The sequence below is a fragment of the Ranitomeya variabilis genome, chromosome 6 (genome assembly GCF_051348905.1).
Source record: "Ranitomeya variabilis isolate aRanVar5 chromosome 6, aRanVar5.hap1, whole genome shotgun sequence".
NCBI lineage: Eukaryota > Metazoa > Chordata > Amphibia > Anura > Dendrobatidae > Ranitomeya > Ranitomeya variabilis.
This window is the reverse complement of record NC_135237.1, coordinates 468821766-468848093: the sequence shown is the minus strand read 5'-3', so window position 1 is coordinate 468848093 and position 26328 is coordinate 468821766. Positions and strand designations below refer to the sequence as shown.

Genomic DNA, 26328 nt, shown 5'->3' with positions numbered 1-26328 from the left:
TCTTTCTCCGCTGCGGCAGGTGGGACAGAGCAGGAGACCCCGGCAGAGGGGGATGAGGGCGGGCAGCCTGCTGACTGTGAGCGCACACAAAGCCTCCGTGACCGCAGGAGCAGCCGGTGCATTACCCGAGCCGCAGCGCCCGTGAGCCGCTCCGGGGGAAGCAGTCACCGGCGCTCCACAGCCCGGGGAGGCCCCATCGCGGCCTGTGTCTCACCCGCCGCCGGGGACATGCAGCGGTGACCGGCGGGGAAGATGGGAATGCGGAGCCCGCACGGAGGGAGGAGAAGACCCCGCCGCTGCCCGGATCCCACCAGCTCTCATCAGCGCCAGCCTCGGGCGGCTCCTGGGAGCCCGGCTACTGTCACCAGGGGCCCGCAGGGGCCACAGCGCTCTTGTCTCTGAGGACACAGACCTGCATGAGCGGGTGATGGTGGCAGTGTGACCTCCTCTGCTGCTGTGTGACCTCCTCTGCTGCTGTGTGACCTCCTCTGCTGCTGTGTGACCTCCTCTGCTGCTGTGTGACCTCCTCTGCTGCTGTGTGACCTCCTCTGCTGCTGTGTGACCTCCTCTGCTGGGTCCCGTCTGCTTGTCTTTATTTTGGTGATTTGCCCCCACCCCTGAGGCACTTGTTCAATGGAAGTATGTTACCAGCTGCCGGTGCTGCCCCTGGACAGGCCGGTCCCCAAGCACGTCCTGAGCCGCCGCGGTGCCATCAGCTTCAGCTCCAGCTCCGCGCTGTTCGGGTGTCCCAACCCCAGGCAGCTTTCTCAGGTAAGATGGCAGCCGCCCGCCGTACTGGCAGGCCGCTCACTAGGGTCGGTCTCCCTACGCTCGGCTATACGGGCCTGTTGTGTGCAGGTGGGGTCTTGTACCCCCCCATCATCACTCCTTGAGGTTTAGTAAGTTGCTGTTTATGGATCTCATTTAGAGTTGATGCAAATCAATTTGTAGGATCGGGGTCCACCGGCGACCAACGTCCTCTGGACGGGATCCCTGAGGACCACCTCTTACCCAACAGCATCTGCAGCGCTTCTTCTGCATCAACGGCAACAATGGCGCTGCGTAATCGTGGCGCTGCGTACGTCCCCCGTAATCAATGGCGTCTGGGAAGAGCCAGCTCTCGGGGTTCCCGTCACATCGCATTTTCTCATACCTCTCCTTGTACACTGCGACTTCTCTTTGGCTATGTTATGTTTCTTGGAAAGCTGGGTGGCCACCAGACTCCTGAATTTGGCCAGTGAGGCTATGTGCACACGTCAGGATTTTTCATCAGGATTTGTAGCCAAAACCAGGAGTGGAACAATCAGAGGAAAAGTATAATAGAAACATATGCTCCAATTCTGCATTTATCACCCACTCCTGGTTTTGGCTACAAAACCTGATGAAAAAGCCTAACAAAATCCTGACGTGTACACATACCCTCATACAGGTTTTACCTCTTTGGCTTGAAGTTGTAATGGTGGACACACTGGTAATCCAACGTCTCGCTACCTGACCGGGTCTGCGGGCTGTGATGGGCTTCTCCTTGTCTGCGGGCTCTGGTGGGCTTCTCCTTGTCTGCGGGCTCTGGTGGGCTTCGCCTTGTCTGCGGGCCATCCTCTTCCGGCCGCTCTGGTACCAGGTAGCGAGCACTGTTGGATGTTGTCCAGCTCATAGTGGATTGAACTGTTGTCTTGCATCACTGGGGGATTAGTCGCCCCGCACATTACATGTGTACCCGGACTGTCCAAACATCGTGTATGGACCGCACTCTCTTCCTGATGGATGATTTTGGGGAGAAGAGTCGGGCATGTCACATTTCAGCACCCAATCTTTTTGTTTATAGAGGAGATAAGCCACATGAACGCATTGTGCTGGCAGCAAGCAGAGGTTGGAAAACAGGCTATATTATTAGGATCTTCAATACATACATACCTACCTACCTCTGTCCCCATCGGGGCTCACAATTTCAGTTCCCTATTAGTGATAAGCGAATATACTCATTACTCGAGATTTCCCGAGCATGCTCAGGGGTCCTCCGAGTATTTTTTAGTGCTCGGAGATTGAGTTTTTATTGCCGCAGCTGAATGATTTACATCTGTTAGCCAGCATTTAGTACATGTGGGGGTTGCTAGGGAATCCCCACATGTAATCAATATACGGTATACATTGAAATATTTTATAGCACTCGTTCTGTAATGCATTTGTGGAAATCCAGGTCCTGAGACCCCCTGATCGCAGAGACCAAGGTGCAGCTGTGCTCAGATGGTCTGTATTGTAGAAAGTCTCGGGACCTGGATCCCCTCTAATGGGCACTGCTGACCGGGACCCTAAATGTTTAGTTACGGTACTTCCACACACTTCTGCTTATGGTGCCTCCACTACTTTATAGGTATATAGTATACCTTCTAGTGTCATTTGTTTTTGTCCTTTTTTGATATATTCACTATTTTTAAGTGATTTTGTTTTAATCACATTTCCTGTTTGATTCTGTAGTGTAAAGGTACCGTCACACTAAACGATATCGCTAGCGATCCGTGACGTTGCAGCGTCCTCGCTAAGCGATATCGTTTAGTTTGACACGCAGCAGCGATCAGGATCCTGCTGTGATATCGCTGGTCGCTGAATAAAGTCCAGAACTTTATTTGGTCGTCCGATCGCCGTGTATCGTTGTGTTTGACACCAAAAGCAACGATACCAGCGATGTTTTACACTGGTAACCAGGGTAAACATCGGGTTACTAAGCGCAGGGCCGCGCTTAGTAACCCGATGTTTACCCTGGTTACCAGCGTAAAAGTAAAAAAAACAAACAGTACATACTCACCTGCGCGTCCCCCAGCGTCTGCTTCCTGCTCTGACTGAGATCCGGCCCTAAAGTGAAAGTGAAAGCACAGCGGTGACGTCACCGCTGTGCTGTTGGGGCCGGAGCTCAGTCAGTGTCAGGAAGCAGACGCTGGGAGACGCGCAGGTGAGCATGTACTGTTTGTTTTTTTTACTTTTACGCTGGTAACCAGGGTAAACATCGGGTTACTAAGCGCGGCCCTGCGCTTAGCAACCCGATGTTTACCCTGGTTACCAGCGTAAAAGTAAAAAAAACAAACAGTACATACTCACCTGCGCGTCCCCCAGCGTCTGCTTCCTGCTCTGACTGAGATCCGGCCCTAAAGTGAAAGTGAAAGCACAGCGGTGACGTCACCGCTGTGCTGTTGGGGCCGGAGCTCAGTCAGTGTCAGGAAGCAGACGCTGGGGGGACGCGCAGGTGAGCATGTACTGTTTGTTTTTTTTACTTTTACGCTGGTAACCAGGGTAAACATCGGGTTACTAAGCGCGGCCCTGCGCTTAGCAACCCGATGTTTACCCTGGTTACCCGGGGACCTCGGCATCGTTGGTCGCTGGAGAGCGGTCTGTGTGACAGCTCTCCAGCGATCAAACAGCGACGCTGCAGCGATCGGCATCGTTGTCGCTATCGCTGCAGCGTCGCTTAATGTGACGGTACCTTAAAGGCCCCGTCTCACATAGCGATTTACCAACGATCACGACCAGCGATACGACCTGGCCGTGATCGTTGGTAAGTCGTTGTGTGGTCGCTGGGGAGTTGTCACACAGACAGCTCTCTCCAGCGACCAACGATCAGGGGAACGACTTCGGCATCGTTGAAACTGTCTTCAACGATGTCGAAGTCCCCCTGCAGCACCCGGGTAACCAGGGTAAACATCGGGTTACTAAGCGCAGGGCCGCGCTTAGTAACCCGATGTTTACCCTGGTTACCAAAAAAAACAAACAGTACATACTCGCCTTTCGGTGTCCAGGTCCCTTGCCGTCTGCTTCCTGCTCTGACTGAGCCGCCGTACACTGAGAGCAGAGCGCAGCGGTGACGTCAGCGGTGCTGCGCTCTCACTGTACGGCGGCACTCAGAGCAGGAAGCGGACGGCAAGGGACCTGGACACCGAAAGGCGAGTATGTACTGTTTGTTTTTTTTGGTAACCAGGGTAAACATCGGGTTACTAAGCGCGGCCCTGCGCTTAGTAACCCGATGTTTACCCTGGTTATCAGTGAAGACATCGCTGGATCGGTGTCACACACACCGATTCAGCGATGTCAGCGGGACCTCAACGACCAAAAAAAGGTCCAGGCCATTCCGACACGACCAGCGATCTCACAGCAGGGGCCTGATCGCTGGTACGTGTCACACATAGCGAGATCGCTACTGAGGTCGCTGTTGCGTCACAAAACTTGTGACTCAGCAGCGATCTCGCTAGCGATCTCGCTATGTGAGACGGGGCCTTAAGGCTAAGTTCACGTGTCCAGTAGTCCTCCTTTATAACTGATCCAGCAGCGATCAGTTGATAACGGTATGCAGACACAACTTTTTTTGTCTTCCTGGAAACAAAAAATGATTTCAATTGGATGTTTTTCTTTGTTTTTTTGTTTTTTTATAACACTGAAGTCTATGGAAAATGTATGCGTTAAATATACATCCATTTGAGAAGGATCCTTTTTTTCTTTTTTTTTTTTTTTTATTCATAGAGATGGGAAAAATTTTTAACATACTCTTTTACATGGGAACTTTCAAGTAATCATTTGAAACTGATCCAGTAAGCAAAAAAACAGATCCTTGTCAAATGGGAGAACAATGGATGGCTATTTAACGGATCCGTTTTCCATATTATGCAACTGATTGCTGCTTGATCTGTTCTATTTAATGATTATTGGATGTGCGAACACGGCCTAGTCTCTGTGGGCTAATTACATAAAATGGAAAAACCAACAGGTGTCCTGGCATTCTGGTCCTGACTGTTTGCTCAGCTGTCCTCTCACAAAGCTCAGTTACATTTTAATCATTTGGCAAGTAATCTGTATGGAAGTGTTGGGTTCATGCGCCCTGGCTATTTGGTGCAATGTTTTGGTGCCCTTTTTTTTTCTCTTTTTATGACTTGGATCAGATCCAGCAGCTAAGAGTTGTAAAGTTCTTCTTTATTCCCCTCAGTTCCAGTCCAAACTTTGTGGGACATTGGAAAACGAGTCAAGTCCCAACACAGAAGCTACATTGACCTACCTCTTAATCGCCTGCCCGTATTAAAGAGGTTGGCTATTGTATAGATAATGTTAACAAATGTGTTAAAGATGCATACAAGTAACTTTCTTATCTCCTTTTTTCAAGGCCTGCACCACTTTCTATATTTGCAAAGCCATATATCTTGTTTGGCCAGGATTTCCTCTTGTTGGAGGGGCATTTGGCCATACACTACATTACCTCCTCAAATTAAAAGGACTATATTTTCAATGGGTTTGTCTCGTTCTGGTCAAATGGCCTTTCACCTCTAGTTTCTATCAAATGGGTGAGGGTTGACAACCAGCACCACATACATCAGCTGTTTGCAGGTCCTTCGGCGGGTGGACATATACACTGTATGAAGCTGGAAGAATACAGATATGGACACTGTGCTGCTTCATTCTTGGTGTTGCAGCTCAGCTCCCATTCACTTCTGTAGGAGCCTTGCAGAACTCAAGATTGGCCACTACAGAGTGTGTAGCTGCTCTGCGACTTGCAAACGGGTGATTTGGTGAAGGTGGCAGTTGCCAGATCCCCATCATTCTGAAACTTATCACCTATCAAATGAGTAGGTCCTGAACCAACCTCATTTAAAACTTATTTTATTCTATTTTTTTAGGCTTTTTTTTTTTTTTTTTTTAAGTTCTATAGAGCTGCCAGAAAAACAGCCACATCCATGCATGCTGTGTTTTGAAAATGACCCCAGAGACACTAAAGGACTTCCTGGTTTTTTTGTTTTTTTTTTGCTATAATGGATTGTTTAAACTTGTTTATGTTGCCAAAACATGCATCTGTTGTGGGAATCCAATCTAATGGGAGTGCTTCCCTTGATTTATGACTGTCAGAAAACGCAAGCATGCTTTGGTATTTTATTCAGTTAGGAACAAAAGTAGTCTGTTAAAAAAATAAAAAAATATCATGGATCCTTTAAGGCCTCTGCACACGATGCTTATTTAGTGCGGTTCCACAGCGTTTTTTTTCCGCGCAGAAACACTGCAGATCCGCAAAGTGATTTACAGTACAATATAAATCAATAGGAGGAAAAATGCTGTGCTAATGGTGCAGAAAAATCTGCATGAAAAACGCTGCGGATCAAAAGAAGTAGCGTGTCACTTCTTTTGTGCGGATCTGCAGCTTTTCTGCACCCTTCCATTATAGAAATCCGCAGTGGTAAAAAACGCATGAAATCCGCATAAAAAAAACACGTCAAATCTGCACCTGCGTTTTCTGCCAGAAGATGCGGATTTTGTGCAAAAAATTCTTCTGCCCCCCAATCTGCAACGTGTGCACATAGCCTTTAGGCTCTGCACACAGTGCGTTTTTGTGGCTTTTTTTCTGCATGAAAATGGGCCAAAAACGGTATGGTATCCTTATGCTAGCTAATTCAAAGATAGTCCTGAAATGTTGTGCACGTGATCAGTAAATTTCATTTGAGTATTTGCAGTGCATTTTTATTTATTTTTTTAATTAAAGCAGCATGTTAATTTTTTGGGCGTTTCTTCAGCGTTTTTCACCCATTGACTTCAATTGAGTCAGTCAAATCCCCATCAAAAACACAAGTATAAAAATGTTTGTGTATTTGTTGAGTTTTTGTTTGCGTTCTTTACCGGCTTCCTATGGTGTTTCTCACACTGTCATTTGTGTGACAGCGTGAGAAACACCACCACGATGGTTCTTATCGGTGCTAACGCCAGTAAGACCGTCGGTCAGAGCGCTGCGGGGTTATTCTGTCACATGTCAGCGTGATCCCGCAGCTGTGACGCTGTAAAATGCTTACCGCAGGTCAGCAGGCATGGGCTGATGAGTCTACTCCCACCGGGCTACGTCTGTTTTTACTGATAACAGTGACAGCAGGTGCTGCTGATGGGAGACGTAGTCTCATCTGCCGTTGCTGTGCTCACAGTCAAGTAAAATAATTACATACATGTTCACATAAAAAAAATTATACTCACCTAACACTAAATCCCTGATGCCCTAGTCTCTACAAAAAATGTAAAATAATAAACCACTAGAATAGATCACCTGTCCGCCGTAGTGCACGTAATCCAGAGTGTCCCACGGCGATCTCACTTGTAGAACAGTCACATCGGGAGATGTGGCTGCTCTACCTGGCCGCCGGCTATACACTGACAGCAGGTACTCGCTCCCGCAGAGTATCACTGAGCTGCCGTGAGAGAGGTCACCGGAGTTCATCAGCTGCTCTCACTCACAGCACCGCTGCGGGAGAAATTTCTAACGGCAACTCAGTGCTATACACTGCCGGAGCCATTACCTCCTGTCTAGCGTATCGCCGGCTGTCTTTGAGAGTAGTCACATCAGTGACTGCTCTCAGTCATCGGATTGTAATGCGTAATGTTGCATGATCTTCTCTGCGGACAGGTGAAGAATATTGTGGTTTATTTTTGTTGCAGGAGACATTGACGTCAGTGGATTAGGCGTTCGGGGAGTATGGTTTAATTAAGATTCGTTAAAGGAGGCTGTCATCATTTCAAATATAGGACTTTATTGTGGGTTTCTGTGTTTTTATACAATATCACTATGGGGTTACTAATGGATAGGTGTCATATAGACGCCTCTCCATTACTAACCTGTGGGCTTGGTGTCACCTGACAATACAAAGGTGACATCAACCCCACAAATATGAACCCCACTTGCCACCTCTACAGGGCAAGTGGGAAGAGCAATGCCAAGTACCAGATTTGGCCCATCTTATAGATATGCCTCTTCTGGGGTGGCTGAGAGCTGATGTTTTTAGTCTGGGAGGAAGCTAATATTCATGGCCCCTTCCTGGGCTGTTACGCTCAGCCCAAAGCTGTCTGCCTAGCCTTTGCTGGTTAGATTTTTTTTCTTTGTCCCCCTGTAAACTAGCCAGTAAAGGCTAATCAAATGTCTGTGAGCTGATATTAATAGTCTGTGAACCTTAATGACTATTGGCTCCTTCCCAGAATATTAACATCAGCACTCAGCTGTCGGCTTTCCCCTTTGCTGGTTATTAAAATTACGCGAGAGCCCACACAATTTTTCCTTAAAATTTTTTTGTTTTTGTTTTCTTAAAAATTAACAGTTGTGGTTTGGTTATAGCCTATGTATGTTCGTTCTGTTAACGCTCCTACATAGGCTGTTGACAAGGTGTATGTAGGTTTGTGTTTGTGTGTATGTTTGTGTTTACTTATCGACTTAGTAATGAGGGTGTCGGGCTGACACCTTTTTATTACTAAGCCTAGGGCTAGGTGTCAATGACAGCTGCTGACACCAAGCCCTAATCCTATTACCCTGATGCTACTGCATCAGCATGAAAAAGGTGGTGTTGAATGAAGAAATTACATCACAATTTAAAAAAAAAAATAAAAAAAAAAAATCTTTATTTAGCTCAAAAAAAGCCTTCATTGTTCTACAAAAATGCAACAAAACCGTGTGTTTTTGCCGCAGTTTTTTTTTTCCTGCTAAGAGATGCAGGAACCTTGCAGAACTATTTGCAATCAAATGCTCAACGTGCACACAGCCTAAAACTAAAGCCGTGAGAACTGAGCTATTTGGGTATTTAAGAGGAGGAACATGGTACCAGACATCAGTATGTCCTGCATACAAGCAGAAGAGATGTTCTCCTGTGTTGTGCCTATGGAAGGAGAGGCTTCGATCACCCTGCGGTGACTTCCATCGCTCCACTGATTCTCTCTCCTGGACGGGCGGTAGGTGCTGGTGAAGGATCAGTGATGGCTGGGGCACAGGAGGATGGTGCCGAGGGCACAGGTGTCCCTTTTGTTGATGTAATGTTACAACTCACTGTGTAAATAATTGCTCATTTCAGTTCCTTTCGTAAAAGTAATGGTAAATAGTATCTGCATGTGACACGTGGGTGCAGACTGTGACCGCTCATAACTAGCGGTACTTCTAGATCCATATGGGCACAATACTTTATGAGAATACCACATCTGGTTACTTGTTCACAGTGGAATACTAATCATACTGTATAAAATGCTCAGAATTTTCTGTACTCCACATCCACTTTCTGCCAATCAATCATTGCTATGATCAGGGGGTTACCACTGATATATTTTTCTCCGGAGTAATCAAGGAGAATTCGATCAGCTGATAAAGTTATCAAAGTTGAGAAAATTGATGGAAAACCTCCCGATCGATTAAACAAAGTTGTAATATTATCCATACATTGATAGATTAGAAGTCGGAGTAGTAGGTAAACTTGGTGCTGCTGGTTTAATGCTGAAAGAAAGGGGGGAAAAAGCAGGTTTTTAGTGGGATGTGCATATGTGATGGGCATACTGTGGATTTTATAGGATGAAAATCTGCAGCATTACACAATATCAGCACAGTAGATACCACTTAACCGAATGATATATCCGCACTGTTGTTGGAAAAAATCTGGTAGGTCTCCTCACTAAAATTTAACCTGAGACAATTTTAAATCTACCTCGCTTCAATTTTTGGTGCAGATCTGCTACTCATTTGTTGTGCATTTGGAAGTCCAGAGCAGACAATAGGCCACTGCAGAGATCAATTGATCACTTTTCAGAACTGTAAATATTTACCTTGTGGCACCGTGGCCAGTCAGTGGCTTTCACGTGGCCTGTGACCATTGAGACCAGCCATTGGCTATTAATGTGTCGCTGAATTACCGTACTTAGGATTGTTGGGAAATGAGTGTTAGACGCAGTATATCTAGGAATATGCTGTAAATGTGTTCTGTGAGAAATCTCCTTTATGGGTAAGTTATTCCTAATATTGATACTGAACAAGTTGTTTCTTGAGTGCGGGATCCACTCTCGGAGTCACACATTCCACTACAAGTTCATTGCTGTCAGATATTATGCAGGGCTTCTGTGATTTACTGTATGTTCTCTCTAGTATATAACAGTTTATAATGTGTCTAACAAAAATACTCTAAAAGTGGAGGCCCTCTAGATATTCTCTGGGAACATTTGTGGTTGTCACCTGTTCCTAAATCATTTCATTTTAATGCTTTTTTTTTTTTTTTTTTTTAGAATTGAGCAACATGAAATAGTACATTCCTGTTACAAGTCAGTCTCTAGATCAAATAAAGATAAAACAAGAAAGGCACGTTAGCTTTACAACAGATCACATTATTTATAACCATTCATGTAGAACAAACTTTGGCCACTTGTTACAGAGTAGAAGAGTAATTGGGCAGAGGTTCAGTAAGGTGCCAGAAGGATTGGGCCACAAACTGCACCACTTTCTACTTTTATAAAAAAACAACAACTGTGCAACCTCTGTTGTAGACCATAGGGTCATAAGACGCTGTACAATTTATTTATTTTTTTCTGTAATTGGGATATAGAAGGGGGAATCGCTACATTGGGGATGCAAGTGAAATTTTTTTCTTTACTGTGTCCCCTTCTATTTTATCACCATTCAATATCTTTGTTTCATTCTGCCTAATATTTTATTATCTGAGCTAATCTCTCAATGTTTCCTCACGTGTACTCTCAGGCCCCCAAGATCTTTGTCTCCTTCACACTTGTACGCTCCTCACCCAATTACCTCCAAAACGTCTCCTGAATATTCCTCATTCTCTGGAATCTGTGTCCCAACATGTTTGATTACCTGCTAGATTTGGGGTAACGTTTCTCCTTATGGAGAGTGACATTCCAGCTGGCTTGTCAAGGTAAGGAGGCTTATTCGCCGTGCAATGCTCCTCTGGGAAATTAAATATGCAAATTGCCTCTTCTGAGAAAAAGAGGACTTAACTCTATAGCGCCACCTGCACGGCGAATAAGCCTCCTTACCTTGACAAGCCAGCTGGTATGTCACTCTCCATAAGGAGAAACCTTACCCCTTAGACCCCAGTCCAGAGCCTCTCACCTAGCCAAATCCGTTCTCATGCTTCGCACTGACGAGGGCCAACAGCCCGAAACACCGTGTCTGCGAATTGAGATACTGATTTGGCTTTTATCCTAAAGGTACCTTCACACGAAACGACTTTACAAAGAGAACGACAACGATCCGTGACGTTGCAGCGTCCTGGATATCGTTGAGTTTGACACGCAGCAGCGATCTGGATCCTGCTGTGATATCGCTGGTCGTTGATTAAAGTTCAGAACTTTCTTTGGTCGTCAGATCGGCGTGTATCGTCGTGTTTGACAGCAAAAGCAACGATGCCAGCGATGTTAAACATGGAGCTAACGACCTGTGAGAACGATAAGTGCGTCACCGCTACGTCACAGGATTGCTCCTGTGTCGTTCTGGAGCTGCTGTGTTTGACATCTCTACAGCGATGTAAACAGCGATGCTGCAGCGATCGGATCGTTGTCGTTCTCGTTGTAAAGTCGTTTCGTGTGAAGGTACCTTAAGTCATATTGCACGACTCGTTAGAGGGTCTATTGTGACTTGTAGGATCGCTACTTCCAACAGGTGGCGCTGTAGAGTTAAGTCCTCTTTTTCTCAGAAGAGGCAATTTGCACTGCTAGATTTGGAAATTTTAGGGTAAGTTCACACTAGGTGTTTAGATTTTGCTGCAGAAAAAAAAAAAAATCTCTTGGCAGGAAAGAAGCTGCAGAAAAACAGCTTTTGCTTAGTTTTCCTTGCATTTTTGTGTGCAGTTTTTGCAGCGGTTTTGGCATGCTAGATATGTCTCTTGGGCATGCTGATCAAGTTTAATGTTGGGGGAAAAATGTCCTATTCTATAGAATCAGGTTTTTGTCATTAAAAAAAAAAAAAAAAAAAAAAAAAAAATGCAGCAAAACCTGATACCTGAGTTTTTGGGGTGTTTAAACGGATGAAAAACACTGTAAGGGTATGTTTCCACGGTCAGGATGGCCGGCGGTATCGCCGCAGCGGCGAAGCCGCTCGGCGCTAAGCCCCGCCCCCTTTCTGGGACGCGATCATGCCGGATGTGTTAACTCTTCACATCCGGGATGATCGCTCTCTCCCATAGGGCCCTGTGATATGCCTTGCGGGGACGCTGCGTCCCCGCAAGGTGTACGGACATGCTGCGATCTGAAAAGACGCGCAGCATGTCCGGAGTCGCAGGGCCGCCGCGTGCGGGTTTCCACGCATAGTGGAGACGGGATTTCATCAAATCCCCTCCACTATGCTGGAACATCTGGACGCTGCTTGTTTGACGCTGCAGCGTCAAACAAGCAGCGTTTACTGACCGTGGAAACATACCCTAAGGGTATGTGTCCATGGTCAGTTTTGCTTCAGGCTTTGGTCAGGATTTTATGCAAGTAAAATCCTGACCAAAACTGCACCTGAGGTCACTGGCAGGTCACCTGCGGTGTTCCTGCGTGTTTTGCTCATTGTAGCAACATGCTGCGTTTTGAAAAACGCACCGCGCATGCGTTTTCGCGGCAAAAACGCATGCGTTTTTTTAACGCATAGTGGAGTTGGGATTTCATGAAATCCCCTCCACTATGCTGTAACATCTGGACGCTGCGTTTTTGACGCGGAAAAACGCAGCGTTTCCTGAACGTGGAAACATACCCTAAGAAGACACTTGCTCCATTGTGCAAAAAACCATGCAAAGCACAAAATCCTGATGACAAAAAAACCAAGCTGTGTGCATGAGATTTCTGAAATCTCATAGACTTTGCTAGTACTGTAAAGCTGAAAATTTGCATAAAAAAAAAACTGCAAAAACGCCTAGTGTGAACTTAACCTTAGACTGAAATTGAAAACCCACCTCTTCCAGAAAGCTTACAGCCTGCAATGACCACCACTGAAGCTGGTGACACTCCCCAACCTATTGTCTCCTCTACATTACCATGTAGACCAAGGGTGGGCAATTAATTTTCCCTAGGGGCAACATGAGACCATGACTGTTGTGGAGGGCCGAACTAATAGGGTGCAATTAATTCTGCTCAACATTAACATGCTGAAGTCAGTATGCTGACGTCCCCCTACGTACCGCATAAGCCCCATGTAGCCTCCCAATATACTGTATGAGCCTCACTCAGCCCCCTATATACGGTACACACAAATATCCCATCCACATGGGGGGGGACACATACCCACCTTGCTGTCTTTCCCACGGCGCTCTGCCTCTGCTCTCTCCGATGCACTGACTCTCCACGATGAAATGACCTCATCGCGACTGCTGGCTGAGTTTTGTAAACTGGAGCCATCCTCCACCAATGTATCCATGGCTGTCTGCATCCAGATGATGGGGAGATCAGTGACAGTGAGCTACAGATGGACATCAGGCGGGGGAGGGCACATTGCAACCCGTGGGCCACTTGGTCCGTGGCCTGAGCTGGAGCTGCTAGAAGGTTGGATGTGGTCCGTGGGCTGCTCTCTGCCCAGGCTTCCTGTATGTAGACTGTAGGCCAGCGAGGTCAGAGCCTTCTCCTCCTCCTCTGTTCAGTCTCACTGTTGCTCTTTTGATTGTAGTTTATATTTTGTATGTAAACACCTTTTACACATGGTACACTAAAAATAAATTATTCAGAACTCCACAAGAAACATCTGATATCAAACCCATCCAGAATTCACATTGAAAACGCGGGGTTCGATGCAATAAAGCTCTTATACCAGAACTCTGGCATAAACAGGTTTTGAAAAGTTGCAAAATGTTTGTGCTGCTGCACTAAAATTTGTGGCAATCTATCAAACTGTTTGCAATTGGATTGGGATGAGGGTGTGCAACCTTCGCGCATCAAATTAATTTCCTTACGCCATACATCTTACTCCAGTCCCCGACTAGAGTAAGATTTGTGGCGAGGCTACTTTTCAGAGACGCTGGATTCTTTAAGAGGTATTCGCCTCTTAATGAATGAGGAGCGTTAGCCTCCAGCACACCTCATTGTCAAGAAAGGCATGAAGAACACCGTTCTTGATGAATCGGGGGCCACAGTCTCCTCTTGACATATTGTGCCTCTACCACTTAGGCCTTGATCACACGTGAGAGAAACTCGCACGAGTCTCAATCTCAATACCCAGCACTGCCGCCGGCACTCGGGATTTCTTGTATTTCTATACATGCAACTGCATGCTCCAGTCCCGAGTGTCGGCGGCTGTGCCGGCTATTGAGATGCGAGAGACTCGTGCGAGTTTCTCGCATGTGTGATCCCAGCCATAAGCTGAATTTTGAACTAGCAAGTGTTGATTGATCTACGACAAAGTGATCGCCACCTATTTTATGGTCCTATTACACAGGCTGATGCAAACTCTATGGGGCCAAAAGATTATGATCGTTCTTTCCCTAAGCAGCATACACCATTTTCAACAATGCATTCCCTTTTTACATGGGGTTACTTACACTGCATTCTGAATTATTATGCCAGTTGGATTTAAGTGCCATAAAGATGTAAATTTTGTTTTTCAAATTCATGGATCATATTGTGATTTCAGTTATCCGAAGAGCCCTGAGACAGTCTCAAAGACCTGTGATGAGTTCACCAGGTGAACTAGTTAAAGGAAAACTACTTAAAGGGAAGGTGCCACCAGTTTTCTTGTAGTTTGTTTTTTTGTGAAATTAAGCTTAAAATAGTAAATAAAATGTATTAATGCAATGTTTGCACTGTTTGCAAACATTTCTATATGAAAAATATTATATATTTTCTTACAAATATGTATATTGACCACTAGGGGGAGCATTTTCCGTTTTAGACCTCAAGCAGCTATAGTAAGACTTACCAGCTTTACTGTTAGCTGGAAAATTGGGGCAGTAACTGCTGACATCAGCATTTCCCTCCCCTTTTGGGTGGTCTAGTATCCCTGGGGCAGAATGAAGAGCAGCATCACAGGGCAGCGCCGTTTTGTGTGTGACTGACCTGTGATCTGCTATCACCAGCAGTTACTGCATCAGAAACACAGCTACAGAGTTTACAGAAGAGCAGAACACAGTGGGCTCAGCAGCCATCCCCCCTTCCCCCACCTTAATCCCTGTTCTGTCAGCTGCCCTGCTCTTTCTCCAGGTGTCAGCTCCCTGTCTGCAGGCTGTAAACGCAGCTTCTTCCCAGACTGTGTGTGAGGGGGGAGGCGGAGACAGAGCAGGAGAAGCACACAGGGAGGGCAGCGTGTGAGGAGTAGAGGATGTCTGCTCAGAACGTGCAGTGCCTGGACTGGAGTACAGAGGAGCAGGGAGGTAAACCACCCGCACTCCCCACTCTCCATCCTCCCCACTCTCCATCCTCCGGCTCCAGTGCACTTCTGTCCTGTGATAGAGTAAGTGGAGCTGGGCAGATAGCACTGGGCTATAATAAAATGGTGGCCAGTCACACCTACAGCAGTGATTTGTGCAGCCCACAGAGGCGTGCCCAGCTCACTGCTAAAGCAGCTACAATGTGAGATATAGGGTCAGCACCGGTCTATTATCTCCTATGTCCATGGGGTGCCGTAAAATGACACTGATAGTGTCCTGCTACTGCTGTGAAACCAAGATGTCAGCCCCTAGTGCCTTCTTTAAACTCATATAACTCATGAAATATGTTTCACATGCATTTAAAACTTGGTTATAGCAGCATGTTATGCTACATTACAGTGATTTATTAATGATCTACAAACGCGGTACCTTCCCTTTAAGGAATTTTCACATTATTGAGCAGCCACAGGTTTCATGCAATATGAAAGACCTACATGAAGACTGGTTTTAAAACCAGTCTTGTTTACTGATGAGCGCTGTGCAACCCTGGAAGGTCAAGCTGGATGTTTGGTGGATGGCCATCATGCCCCTTGCTGGTTGCGACATTGTCAACAAGGAGGTGGCAGTTGTTTTGGGCCGGAATCATGGGGAAAGAGCCAGTAAGCCCCTTTTAGGGTCCTTGAAGGTGTGAAAGTGACCTCTGCAAAGTGTGTGTGTATGTAATCTATATGTAAAAAGTGCCATCCGTATCCTTTTCATGAATGGCATTGTTCCATATTGATTTGCAAAAAATACCTCTGAGTCATTGGCTGCTATGGGCATAAAAGGAGAGGAACTCCTGGTGTGGCCGCCATCCTTCCCTGACCTCAATCAACCCTATTGAGAACCTGTAATGTCATCAATCAAAACATCCATGAGGGTGGGAGACGGTTCACATTAAGCCAGCAGCTCTAGGAGGCTCTTCTGATGCCCTACAAAGAAATTCAAGCAGAAGCTCTCCAAAAACTCACAAGTTCAATGAATGCAAGAACTGTGAAGGAGAGATCACAGAAGGGGTTCTAAGTTAACATGTAACTTGGCCTGTTAAGATGCTTTTGATTTCAGTAAATATGGCCTTTTAATGCTGCAAATTCAACAGATGATCATTTTCAGTTCTTTACAATCTATGAAATGTTTGGAAACTCTGTGCTCAATAATTTGGAATACTGCATTTTGAGTTTTGTGGTGTTTTTGTTTTGAGCAAAATGTTATTTAAATGTTTGTCCAAAAGTTTGATTTATACTCCACAATTGATGATTTGAACATTATACGGACTCGTTTGCATTGAAAATTTAAGAACATCAGAGGAAAATGGCATTTGCATGATAATTTGGAACTTTGCATAAAATATGTGCTAAATTGTCAAACCTTTCAGCTCGTACTTTGGGTGATAGCTTTTTTTTATTTACCGTATTTTTTTTTTTTTTTATGGGCTAAAGATCAGGTATGGCTGTAAAGGGCGTTGCGTTTACATATACTGTCTTACTAGCACCTGATTCTTCACAGCTTTATAATATTTTTTCCCACAGATGAACATGAAAGCAAATGCACGTTTTAAAATCCAGTTCTGAGGTTGTGAAATGTATAATTAATAAGCTTCTGTAAGAAAGAAACTCTGAAGTACATCATTGTGGGGGAGGACGCCGGTGTCTCTGGTACAGATTTTTCCTGATTGCTGACGCAAGCTCTTATTTTAACATCCCTCTCTTTATTGAAAATTAAAAACATCAAGTATAGAGAGAGCAAAATGTTGGCAGAAATGTGCTAAAACGCCACGTCCCCCTCCCTGTCTGCACGTGTTATTTTAGTCTTTTCATCTGACTGCGTGGATGTCGTCAGCACACAATAGGAGAGCTATAGGAGCATAGTTCTTGTATGATCTAACGGGACCTTCTGTAGTCACTAGCAGACCCATGTACGTTTACCGGAGAGACAATGGCTGCTGAAATATCTGAGTCTGTTCCAGTCATCTGCAGCATATTTGCCTCCTATGAATATAGCCTTTTTTATACAATTACATCTGCTCATTCTGTATAGTACTGGTCAAATGTTAGGACACATCGGTCAATGCAATGGTTTTTTTTTTTTTTTTCCCTTTAAAGTAATGTACAGATTCATATTGAAGGCCGCCAAACTCTATGGCTTGCTGAATAAGCAGGGACCCAAACAAATTCACTCAACGCTCTTGTTGGCTATTTTCCACAAAGACACGGTGGTTGGAACCAAAGATCTCAAATTTGGACTCATCAGACCAAAGCACAGATTTCCACTGGTCTAATGTCCATTCCTTGTGTTCTTTAGCCCAAACAAGTCTCTTCTGCTTGCTGCCTGTCCTGAGCAGCGGTGTCCTGAGCAGCGGTTTCCTAGCAGCTATTTTACCATGAAGGCCTGCTGCACAAAGTCTCCTCTTAACAGTTGTTGTAGAGATGTGTCTGCTGCTAGAACTCTGTGTGGCATTGACCTGGTCTCTAATCTGAGCTGCTGTTAACCTGCGATTTCTGATGCTGGTGACTCGGATAAACTTATCCTCAGAAGCAGAGGTGACTCTTGGTCTTCCTTTCCTGGGGAGGTCCTCATGTGAGCCAGTTTCTTTGTTGCGCTTGATGGTTTATGCCACTGCACTTGGGGACACTTTCAAAGTTTTCCCGATTTTTTTTTTTTTTTTTTTTTTTTTTTTTTTTTTTTTTCCCCCCCCCCCATGTCAAAATTTTTATAAAAAAATTAGAACTCTTGACTGACACACTGACTGACTGCCATGCCTGCATGGGTGAATGTGGTTTTGTGGACCCATTGTGCCACAGGGCCTGTCTTGCCTAGGACTGGTAGATCATGTGTTATCAGCTGTGTATAGAGGTGTTGAGTCTGTGATCCTTCCTCTAAGGACAGGAAGTAGAAGTTTGAAGTCCAGTGGCCAATGTGAAAACTGGTAGGATTGCTAATAAAGATCATAAAACTGGGGGGGGGGGGGGCGGGGAGCATTCCCAAATGTTTTCTAAAAATATTTAACATGAAAAGTTGACTTAAAGGGAACTTGTCACCGGGTTTGGCCAATAAGAGATATGGTCATCACCTTTTAGGGCTGATATATAAGTCCCCAACCCGACCTGCAAGAGAACAAAAATAACTTTTACTATACTCCCCTGTAGGAGTATTCTTGCGATGCCGCGCTCCTGCTTGCTTCGTGTGGATGATGTGTCTCCTCGGCACCGCACTCCGGCGCAGGCGTATTTCTCTGCCTTGTTGAGGGCAGAGCAAAGTACTGCAGTGTGCAGGTACCAGGAAAGATCAAAGAGCCCGGCGCATGCACTGCAGTACTTTGCTCTGCCCTCGACAGACAAGAGAAGTACACCTGCACAGGAGCGCTGTGCCGAGGAGACTGTGGATTTTGAAGGGACACATCATCCACAGGAAGCAAGCAGGGGGACAGGGATTGTAAGATGGGAGGCATCGGACCAAGACCAGCGATGCCCATCGGCCCGGACCGCCCCGCAGGTCAGTATAATAAGTTATTTTTCTTCTCTTGCAGGTCGGGTTGGGGCTGATATTCAGCATTATTATAGAATGCTGTATATCAGCCCTGAAAGGTGATGGCCGTATCTCTTATTAGCCAAACCTGGTGACAGGTTCACTTTAAGCCATTTCTTTTTCTGACTATACATTTCCTTTTTAAAGGGGTTATCCAGTCAAAAATAAGTCTGCAGTCCCTCCTGTCAATGACTGAAGACTTATGAACCCCCAGCGCACTCACTGTGTGATGTGGAGATACGCTGGTTTCTGAGCCAGTAACTGAGGATATGTACGAGTTATACATACACCCGGCCGGAGCCCGGCTAGTGGGCGCAGCCTCCTTCCATACATGTGTATGAAGTGAGGCTGTGGGTGTGGTAGACTAGAGGCCGTGGCCTCGCTCCATACAAGTGTATGGAGGGATGCTGCACCCACTAGATGGGCTCTGGCCGGAAGTGTGTATAATGCATACATCACGGCCATTCCCAACTCCGTACAACCCCTTTTAAGGCCTCGTTCACACATTTAGTTTTTCATCAATATTTGTAAGCCAAACCAGAAGTGGATGAAAATGCAGAAGAGATGACGTACTTCTTTTATACTGTTCCTCTGTTTGCTCCTCTCCTGGTTTTGGCTTCCAAATACTGAGCTATGCAAATTGTCTCTTCAGAGAAGAAGAGGACTAGAAGGATAAATGGTACTTCTTAAATACTGAGCTAAAATGCTGCCCAAATGCTGAATCTGTGAATTTGACCTAAAGGCCCCGTCACACTTAGCGACGCTAAAGCGATCCCGACAACGATACGACCTGTCAGGGATCGTTGCTGCGTCGCTATGTGGTCGCTGGTGAGATGTCAAACAGTGAGATCTTCCCAACGACGCAGCAGCGATGCGGCGACCTGTACAACGATGTCGTTGTGACCCTGTCACATGGCAGCTATTATGACGATTCAGACCTCGATGAGGGACGTCCTGTGTGACGTTGTAGTCAACGAGGTCGTTGGTAAGGTGTCAAACACAGCGATGTGTGCTACCCAGCGGGACCTCAACGATCAAAAAAAGGTCCAGGCCATTCCGACACGACCAGCGATCTCACAGCAGGGGCCTGGTCGCTGCTACGTGTCACACATAGCGAGATCGCTACTGAGGTCGCTGTTGCGTCACAAAACTTGTGACTCAGCAGCGATCTCGCTAGCGACCTCACTTAGTGTGACGGGGGCTTAAGGCTGACTTCCAGCCCAACCCACCTCCCCATATGGATGTGAGTGGAGCCATAATACCGCTTTTACATCAGTGATTGGGGGGTCTGAGCTTTCAATTCAAACAGATTAGGTGATTATCTTGTTGACATCTGTAGGTTGCTACTTTTCACGCAGGGGTATTTCTCATCAGCCTTGGTGAGTGAAACCTAAATGAAGATATGGTAATTAATAACAGAAAGATCTGGACTTGGCACCAATGTTTAAGTAACCTTCAAGAAGTTTAGATTTATATGAAGGCATTGGTTACATGGATCGCTGATTATAGAAAGTGTATAAATATAATCAACCTTGGTGTCCTCAGATATGGAGATCTATGTGTAAAATGTTATATAAGCTGTGGTTGCTATAATACTGGGGGGCGCTGTGAGTGATGCACCTTGCACCTGAATCCTACGATGGACACCAATCAATAACCATAACCACCACCCTTTTATTGTGTAGGTCTCCCCTGTGCCCAAAAGCTACTCTGAACTCTTGATGCATGGACTTCTTCACAAGACATTGTAGTATCCAGCACAAAAGATGGTCGCAGCGGATTCTCCTATTTCTGAGATGGCCATCGCAGTGGCAGAAAGTCTACACCTTGCGCCCCTGCCTTTCTTATCCCACAGCACAGGAAGGTCGGGGACATGTGGTGTACATGCCACCGCTGCAGCCATCTTGGAAGCAGGAGGACCGTAATGCCGATCTGAGCAGAGGTGGATGGAGGGAACCAGGTAGGGTGATGAGACATGATGAATATATAGTCGTTCTTCAGTCCTAGGGTGGAGGGTGCCTTTTGATTCCAGTACAGTAAGAGCTCTTCCTAATGATTTTCAGTTTAATACTAAAATAATAAAGGATACCTATTAAGGAAAATTGTGTATCTATTTCTTGAGATCTTTCACAATAGAATTGTTTTGTAATCCTGTTTCTCCAGGATATGTGGTTATTGGTGCATACATGTCATTATGACCTGGTACATTACTTGACCGCTCCAGTAGGAAGACATTTGTTTAGTGGCTAGTAATTATTGTGTATTTGCATAGCCTTGAGATTGCGTAGAAGCGGTGAGCTAGATCCGCTTCTGTAGTGGTCCGCAGCCCATGATACTGGACACAGCCATTCAATGCTTATGAGATAGGGGGGAAACTAGAGAAACGTGGGAGCATTAGTTGTTGTATCTGCCTAGGAGGCAAGGGTTTCTCCACTGCTCTGTCTGTAGTGGAGACCAAGTAAGGCCACCACTAGCCTCTCAGCTGGTTCCTAAGTGCAAAAAACAAACCCTTTAAAGTGGCTCGTAGTAACACCAAGTATAGGTAGTGTAGTGACTAGTATATCAAGAAAGAAAACCTTCACAGAAAATACTATATCATTAGAAGACTATTCTTTATTAGATGTACGTAAAACAATTAATGGTAAACCCGTACTAAGTAATCCAACAACACAGACATATACTAGAGGTTGACCAACCAGCCACACTTTGAAACTGTTCTAAATCTAGGAATGAATTGTATGTGAATTTTACATCCTGTTTAATGAGCTCTACAGTGAGGCTCTGGATAGGTGCGGCCTGGATGTGACGTCCTCATAATGGCCGCACGTACCAGTATGGAACACCTAGTTCTGCACGTGCACACGGAGTACAGCACCGCTCTGAATTTCGTAGTCTTAGGCACTAGTATTTGGATATTATGATTGCTCTACCTTTGTATGACTGCAAGTGAGGCCGTATATGCTTGTTGTATTAATACGGCTACACATGGTCACTGTTACTATATGGTTCTTACAATAACATTGGTCATGTTCCTTAATTATAGATTTGATCTCTTAGGAATAGCTAGGGACAGTCCTCATTGAGCGGGGGCACCATTATGTTTTTAGGGTGCCAACCTCCGCTGTTAGTAGTGCCTCTAACCAGAGCTGCGGAGTTGGTAAGCCAAACCTCTGACTTCACAGCACGGCCTCACTACTGAGCATGTACATAAAGTGCAGCACAGATTCATCTCCGCTAAAAGCCCAGATCCTTAGATCAGGAACAGAACAGACATTTATAGGACATTTCGTAACTTTCCCAAATTCTTATGAAAAATAATTATAGCACATCCTGCATTGAGCTACTGAACCCAATTTATTATATATTGTTGGAGTTGGTCTCTCAGCACTGAGATCTCATCTCCCGAGATCTTGGTGCCGAGATCTCCATCTGCGCATGCGTCGCCGCCCCCCCCCCCCGGCGGCCATTTTCATGGAGTCCACTGCACCTGAAACCGAGGATCTGCGTGGGGCATTGGCCTTTCACAAAATGTCGGTAGAGCCCCCCGCAGCGGCGCGCCGCAGATCAGAGCACCCCCATGTAACAGCCTGCAGTCTGCAGCATCACCCCACTCCTGCCTCCTCCAGCAGCGACATGGGAACCCGCTTCACCGCAGCCACCATTGCCATTTTAAGCGATAAGATGCATGGATTATAAGAAGCACCACCATTTTATTGAAGAAAAAAAATTCTTTTTTTTCTCCTCAAAATTTGGGGTGCGTCTTATAATCCAAAAATACGATATGTAAAGATCATACAATGTGATTTTTCTGGTTTTTATTTTTAGTATGTCTCTCACAGATGAAGTGTACCTAGGATAACAATTACAGACCTCTCCATTCTTTGTAGGAGGGAAAACATGCAAAATCGTCAGTTTGTCAAATATTTATTTTCTCCACTGTACACTGTAACCCCAGACTACGTAGTTTGTTTTTTTTTTTTTTGGGTGTTGTGTACCAATTGGGGCTGGTCGCTCAGATTTTAGTGTATTTATATGTTGTTGGATTACTTGGTATGGTTTTAAACGTAATCGTTTCAGTGCACATCTAATAATGATGGTTTTCTTAATGGTGTAGAGTTTTCTGCAGATGCTGTCAAAGTGATACGTAGGAGTTTTCTTTTTGTTTTTGTCACTGTAAAGTTTAGTTATAGCAATATAAAGTTTACTGTTAGGCTGCCGTCACACTATCAGGATTTGAACAGTATTTTACATCAGTATTTGTAAGCCAAAACCAGGAGTGGGTGATAAATGCAGAAGTTGTGCATATGTTTCTATTATACTTTTCCTCTATTTTTTCCACTCCTGGTTTTGGCTTACAAATACTGATGTAAAATACTGACCAAATACTGCTAGTGTGACGGCAGCCTTAGATATTAGGGCACATTTTAGTAATGCTGCTGCACGATACACAGGTTCGGTGTGTAATCATGTCAGTATCTCAATGCCTGTTTTCTTTGCAGATAAGTTGGTACTTTTCTTTGCTTCTATTGTGCTATTTGTTGTATCAAACCAATATTTCCTTTTTCGACTTTGCCAGTGCTACAAAGAAACAAGACAAAAAAGTGTTGGTCTTAATGTATATGGCGTTTAACAGTGGTATTCCTCCTCCATCTCTTGATGCAGTAACTGCTCAGGCAGAGAAAGAATGGAGAAGGTGCTGTACATGCCCGGCCACCTCTCTACTTATTCTCTGGCTGGACGAGGCAGCCGGTGGGCCTGGGCCTTATCTATACAGTGGTGGGACCCTTACTTGTGAGTTATGGAAAATTTAAGGGCCATTTCATAACTTGAGTTGGGCAACTGGTGTGGTTGCAGCAATAAATGATACTTATTATTTTGGCAGTTTAATGACTTGGTAATTACACTTTCTTTGGAATTTTAATAAAGAAACTTGATTGGACAATTCCTGGCAGAGAACACAGAAAAAATTGCAAAACAAGTGTATAGACCACAGGCCGTACCATATTACTGACATCTGTCAACACAAATGCAAGGAGGGATGGGTATAGGGTTATACGCTGGAAATTTCCACTGCTTTCGATTTTAATGATATGGTTATGGTGCAATACAGTGTAACACATACTCAGAACAGTATTACTTTACCCACTGAGAGCCAAATGTGAGCTGGAGTAAACACAAAGGTTTCAGACCTGATGATTAGGTGAAACATCCCATTATATGGGGATGTCTAATCTGACATTGTCTTTACAACACTTTGGGTTGCAGTTGATGAAACCAGTTCATTTTGAGACCTTGAGATGCATATGTCAATCTCACTGAAACGGGCAAACTGGGTTGGAAAACTTGCAAGGAAAAGGTAAAAAAACAAAAACACAACTTGGTTTAAAGAGTAATGTTGAAAATGAAGAGAACTAAAAGTACTTCAAAGGTGTATTGAGTTTTAAAGGTAACCTGGCACCTTGCAGAAACACTACCTACTAATATAGGGATAATCTGCAGGTAAATGGCGTATCAACAATTCATGGCTGCCTTACTGGAGTAGCATCTACAGTGAGAAAATTGCACTATATCCCCTGTGCAGTTACTTGCTTCCAGTGATCGGGGCGGGGCAGGGAGCTTTCATAGTCACTGCTCACTATATAACAAGCGCTGTGATTGCTCCCCAAACATTGACAGCATGCTGTACACGTCCGCTGCAGAGCATACTGTCAATCAATGTGCCAGGGAGTGATTACCGATGCCATGATGACGAGAAGCAAGCAGCTGCAGGGAGAATAAGGTTAACTTCATTTTCTACCTGTAGCTGCTGCTCGATTAATGCAACCAGGCATGACTTACCTGCAGAAAACCACTATATCTCTAGATAAATGGTGTTTCTATAGATTACTGGTCCCCTTTTTAATAAGTTATACAACTGAAAAAAAAAATGTTGTTCATGACTGGTCAAAAAAAACCCAGCCTTCTGCTTGTTTTATAAAATGAACAGCACACTGATGAATGTAGGTTACCCGAAAGATGGTAGAACTTCGGGATCTCTATAGCCAGGCTTAGTTTGTGATCTGTACCTATGATCACATGTATGAGAGCTGTAATCACAAACTCTACTAGCCGGACGTGTGGGCCATTCCTGCAGCTCCATTATTTTCTGGCTTGGCTTCATTTACGGCTTATTGTAATCTTGAATTACAATAACTAAATTAGAAAAAACGACCGATGTACGGTTGATTGAATAAATAAAATGAGCAGCCCTGAGAGCGGTCTGCACTAATCTCTTCGGTGTAAGACTTTGACAGCGCCAAGGATCTCTCCTCGCTTTCTGAACATGTTCTGTACCTGTAAAGCTGGGGCCAGAACGACACTCCCTAACTCTTTGCTGTCCGTCTTTTTTTCATTTAAAAAAAACCCAAAGCCGTATATCAAGAAAATTACTTACAATTATTAAAAACTTTACCAGACAATAAGCACAGGCATTATTTAAAGGGGAGCTGTCGTATGGGTTAACGTCTTCTTTGGAGACAAAGACTGAGGTGGATCCAACGTGAAGAAGTCTTTCCTTTTTTATGTTCCCCCTTGAACAGCCTTTCTGCCTCTAAAAACTGCATGAAAAAAATACATCCGGAAGCAGGTGTAATTTCCATACAGCATTGGAGAAATTAAGTATGACAACTTTATATAATTCACAGATGTGCCGGGTATTTGAAGAGTAGCCTCGTGGTAGCCGCTTTCCTTTTTTTTTTTTTTTTTTTTAAGAGGGGGGGGGGGGGGGGGGGAGAGAGAGAGAAGGGTAAGGCTGTGTGCACACTTTCCGGATTTTTCGCCTATAAAAAAACGCATACATATGCATCCCATTTAGAATGCATTCCGCAATTTTTGTGCATATGTTGCGTTTTTTCCCGCGAAAAAACGCATCGCGGTAAAAAACACAGCATGTTCATTAATTTTGCGGATTTCCCACTATATTATTGTTATTGTATTCAGCAATATCCGCAAAAAAAGTGAGAAAAACGTAAAAAATAACGCATGCGGATTTCTTGCAGAAAATGTCCGGTTTTGTTCAGGAAATTTCTGCAAGAAATCCTGACGTGTGCACATAGCCTCATAAGCATGGTCACCTCTACCCCATATAGGTGGCAACTACCTGCATGTCATTTCTTACTGCCATGAGGAAAGCGTTCTGGATATCCCCTTTTAAGAAGTGGCAACATTGTGAAGATGTGCACAGCAATGTCAATGTCTGTGCATTATGCTCATTTTTGCAGCGGATTTCCAGGTGTGTTCCAGGCGGAATAAGGCTTTTAAAAAGACGTATGAAATTAGCCAGAGAAACCTATTTTTTTTTTTTTTTTTTTTTTTTTCAGGTTTTCTACTGCAAAGACACAAGTGTCATTAAAAACACTGATGTGAACATAATGACTACAATGGACACATTATGGCATTTTTTTTTTGTGCTTTGCCATCTCACAACCTGGAATTTCATTTTTGTTTTGTTTTTCAGGGTTTGCATCAGTTCATATAATATACATACAACTGTGAACATTTGTTTTTCTTTTTGCGAAGCAAACAACAACAAATAGTACAAAATAGCTGAAAACTCCAATGTGCATAACTATTCACTCCCCCCAAAGTCAGTAATTTGTATAGCCTCCTTTTGCAGCAATTACAGCTGCAAGTC

The 26328-nt window shown here is 44.7% G+C and overlaps 1 protein-coding gene across 1 annotated transcript in view; it reads left to right on the top strand.

The window, feature by feature from the left end:
* The first annotated feature begins 368 nt into the window (after positions 1-368).
* Positions 369-26328, top strand: part of PDE7A (phosphodiesterase 7A) — a 101204-nt gene continuing 75244 nt past the window's right edge. The window contains exon 1 of the mRNA XM_077270586.1: positions 369-771. Within this exon, the coding sequence (XP_077126701.1) occupies positions 634-771 (138 nt within the window). The 5' untranslated portion in view covers positions 369-633. The remainder of the gene's footprint in view (positions 772-26328) is intronic.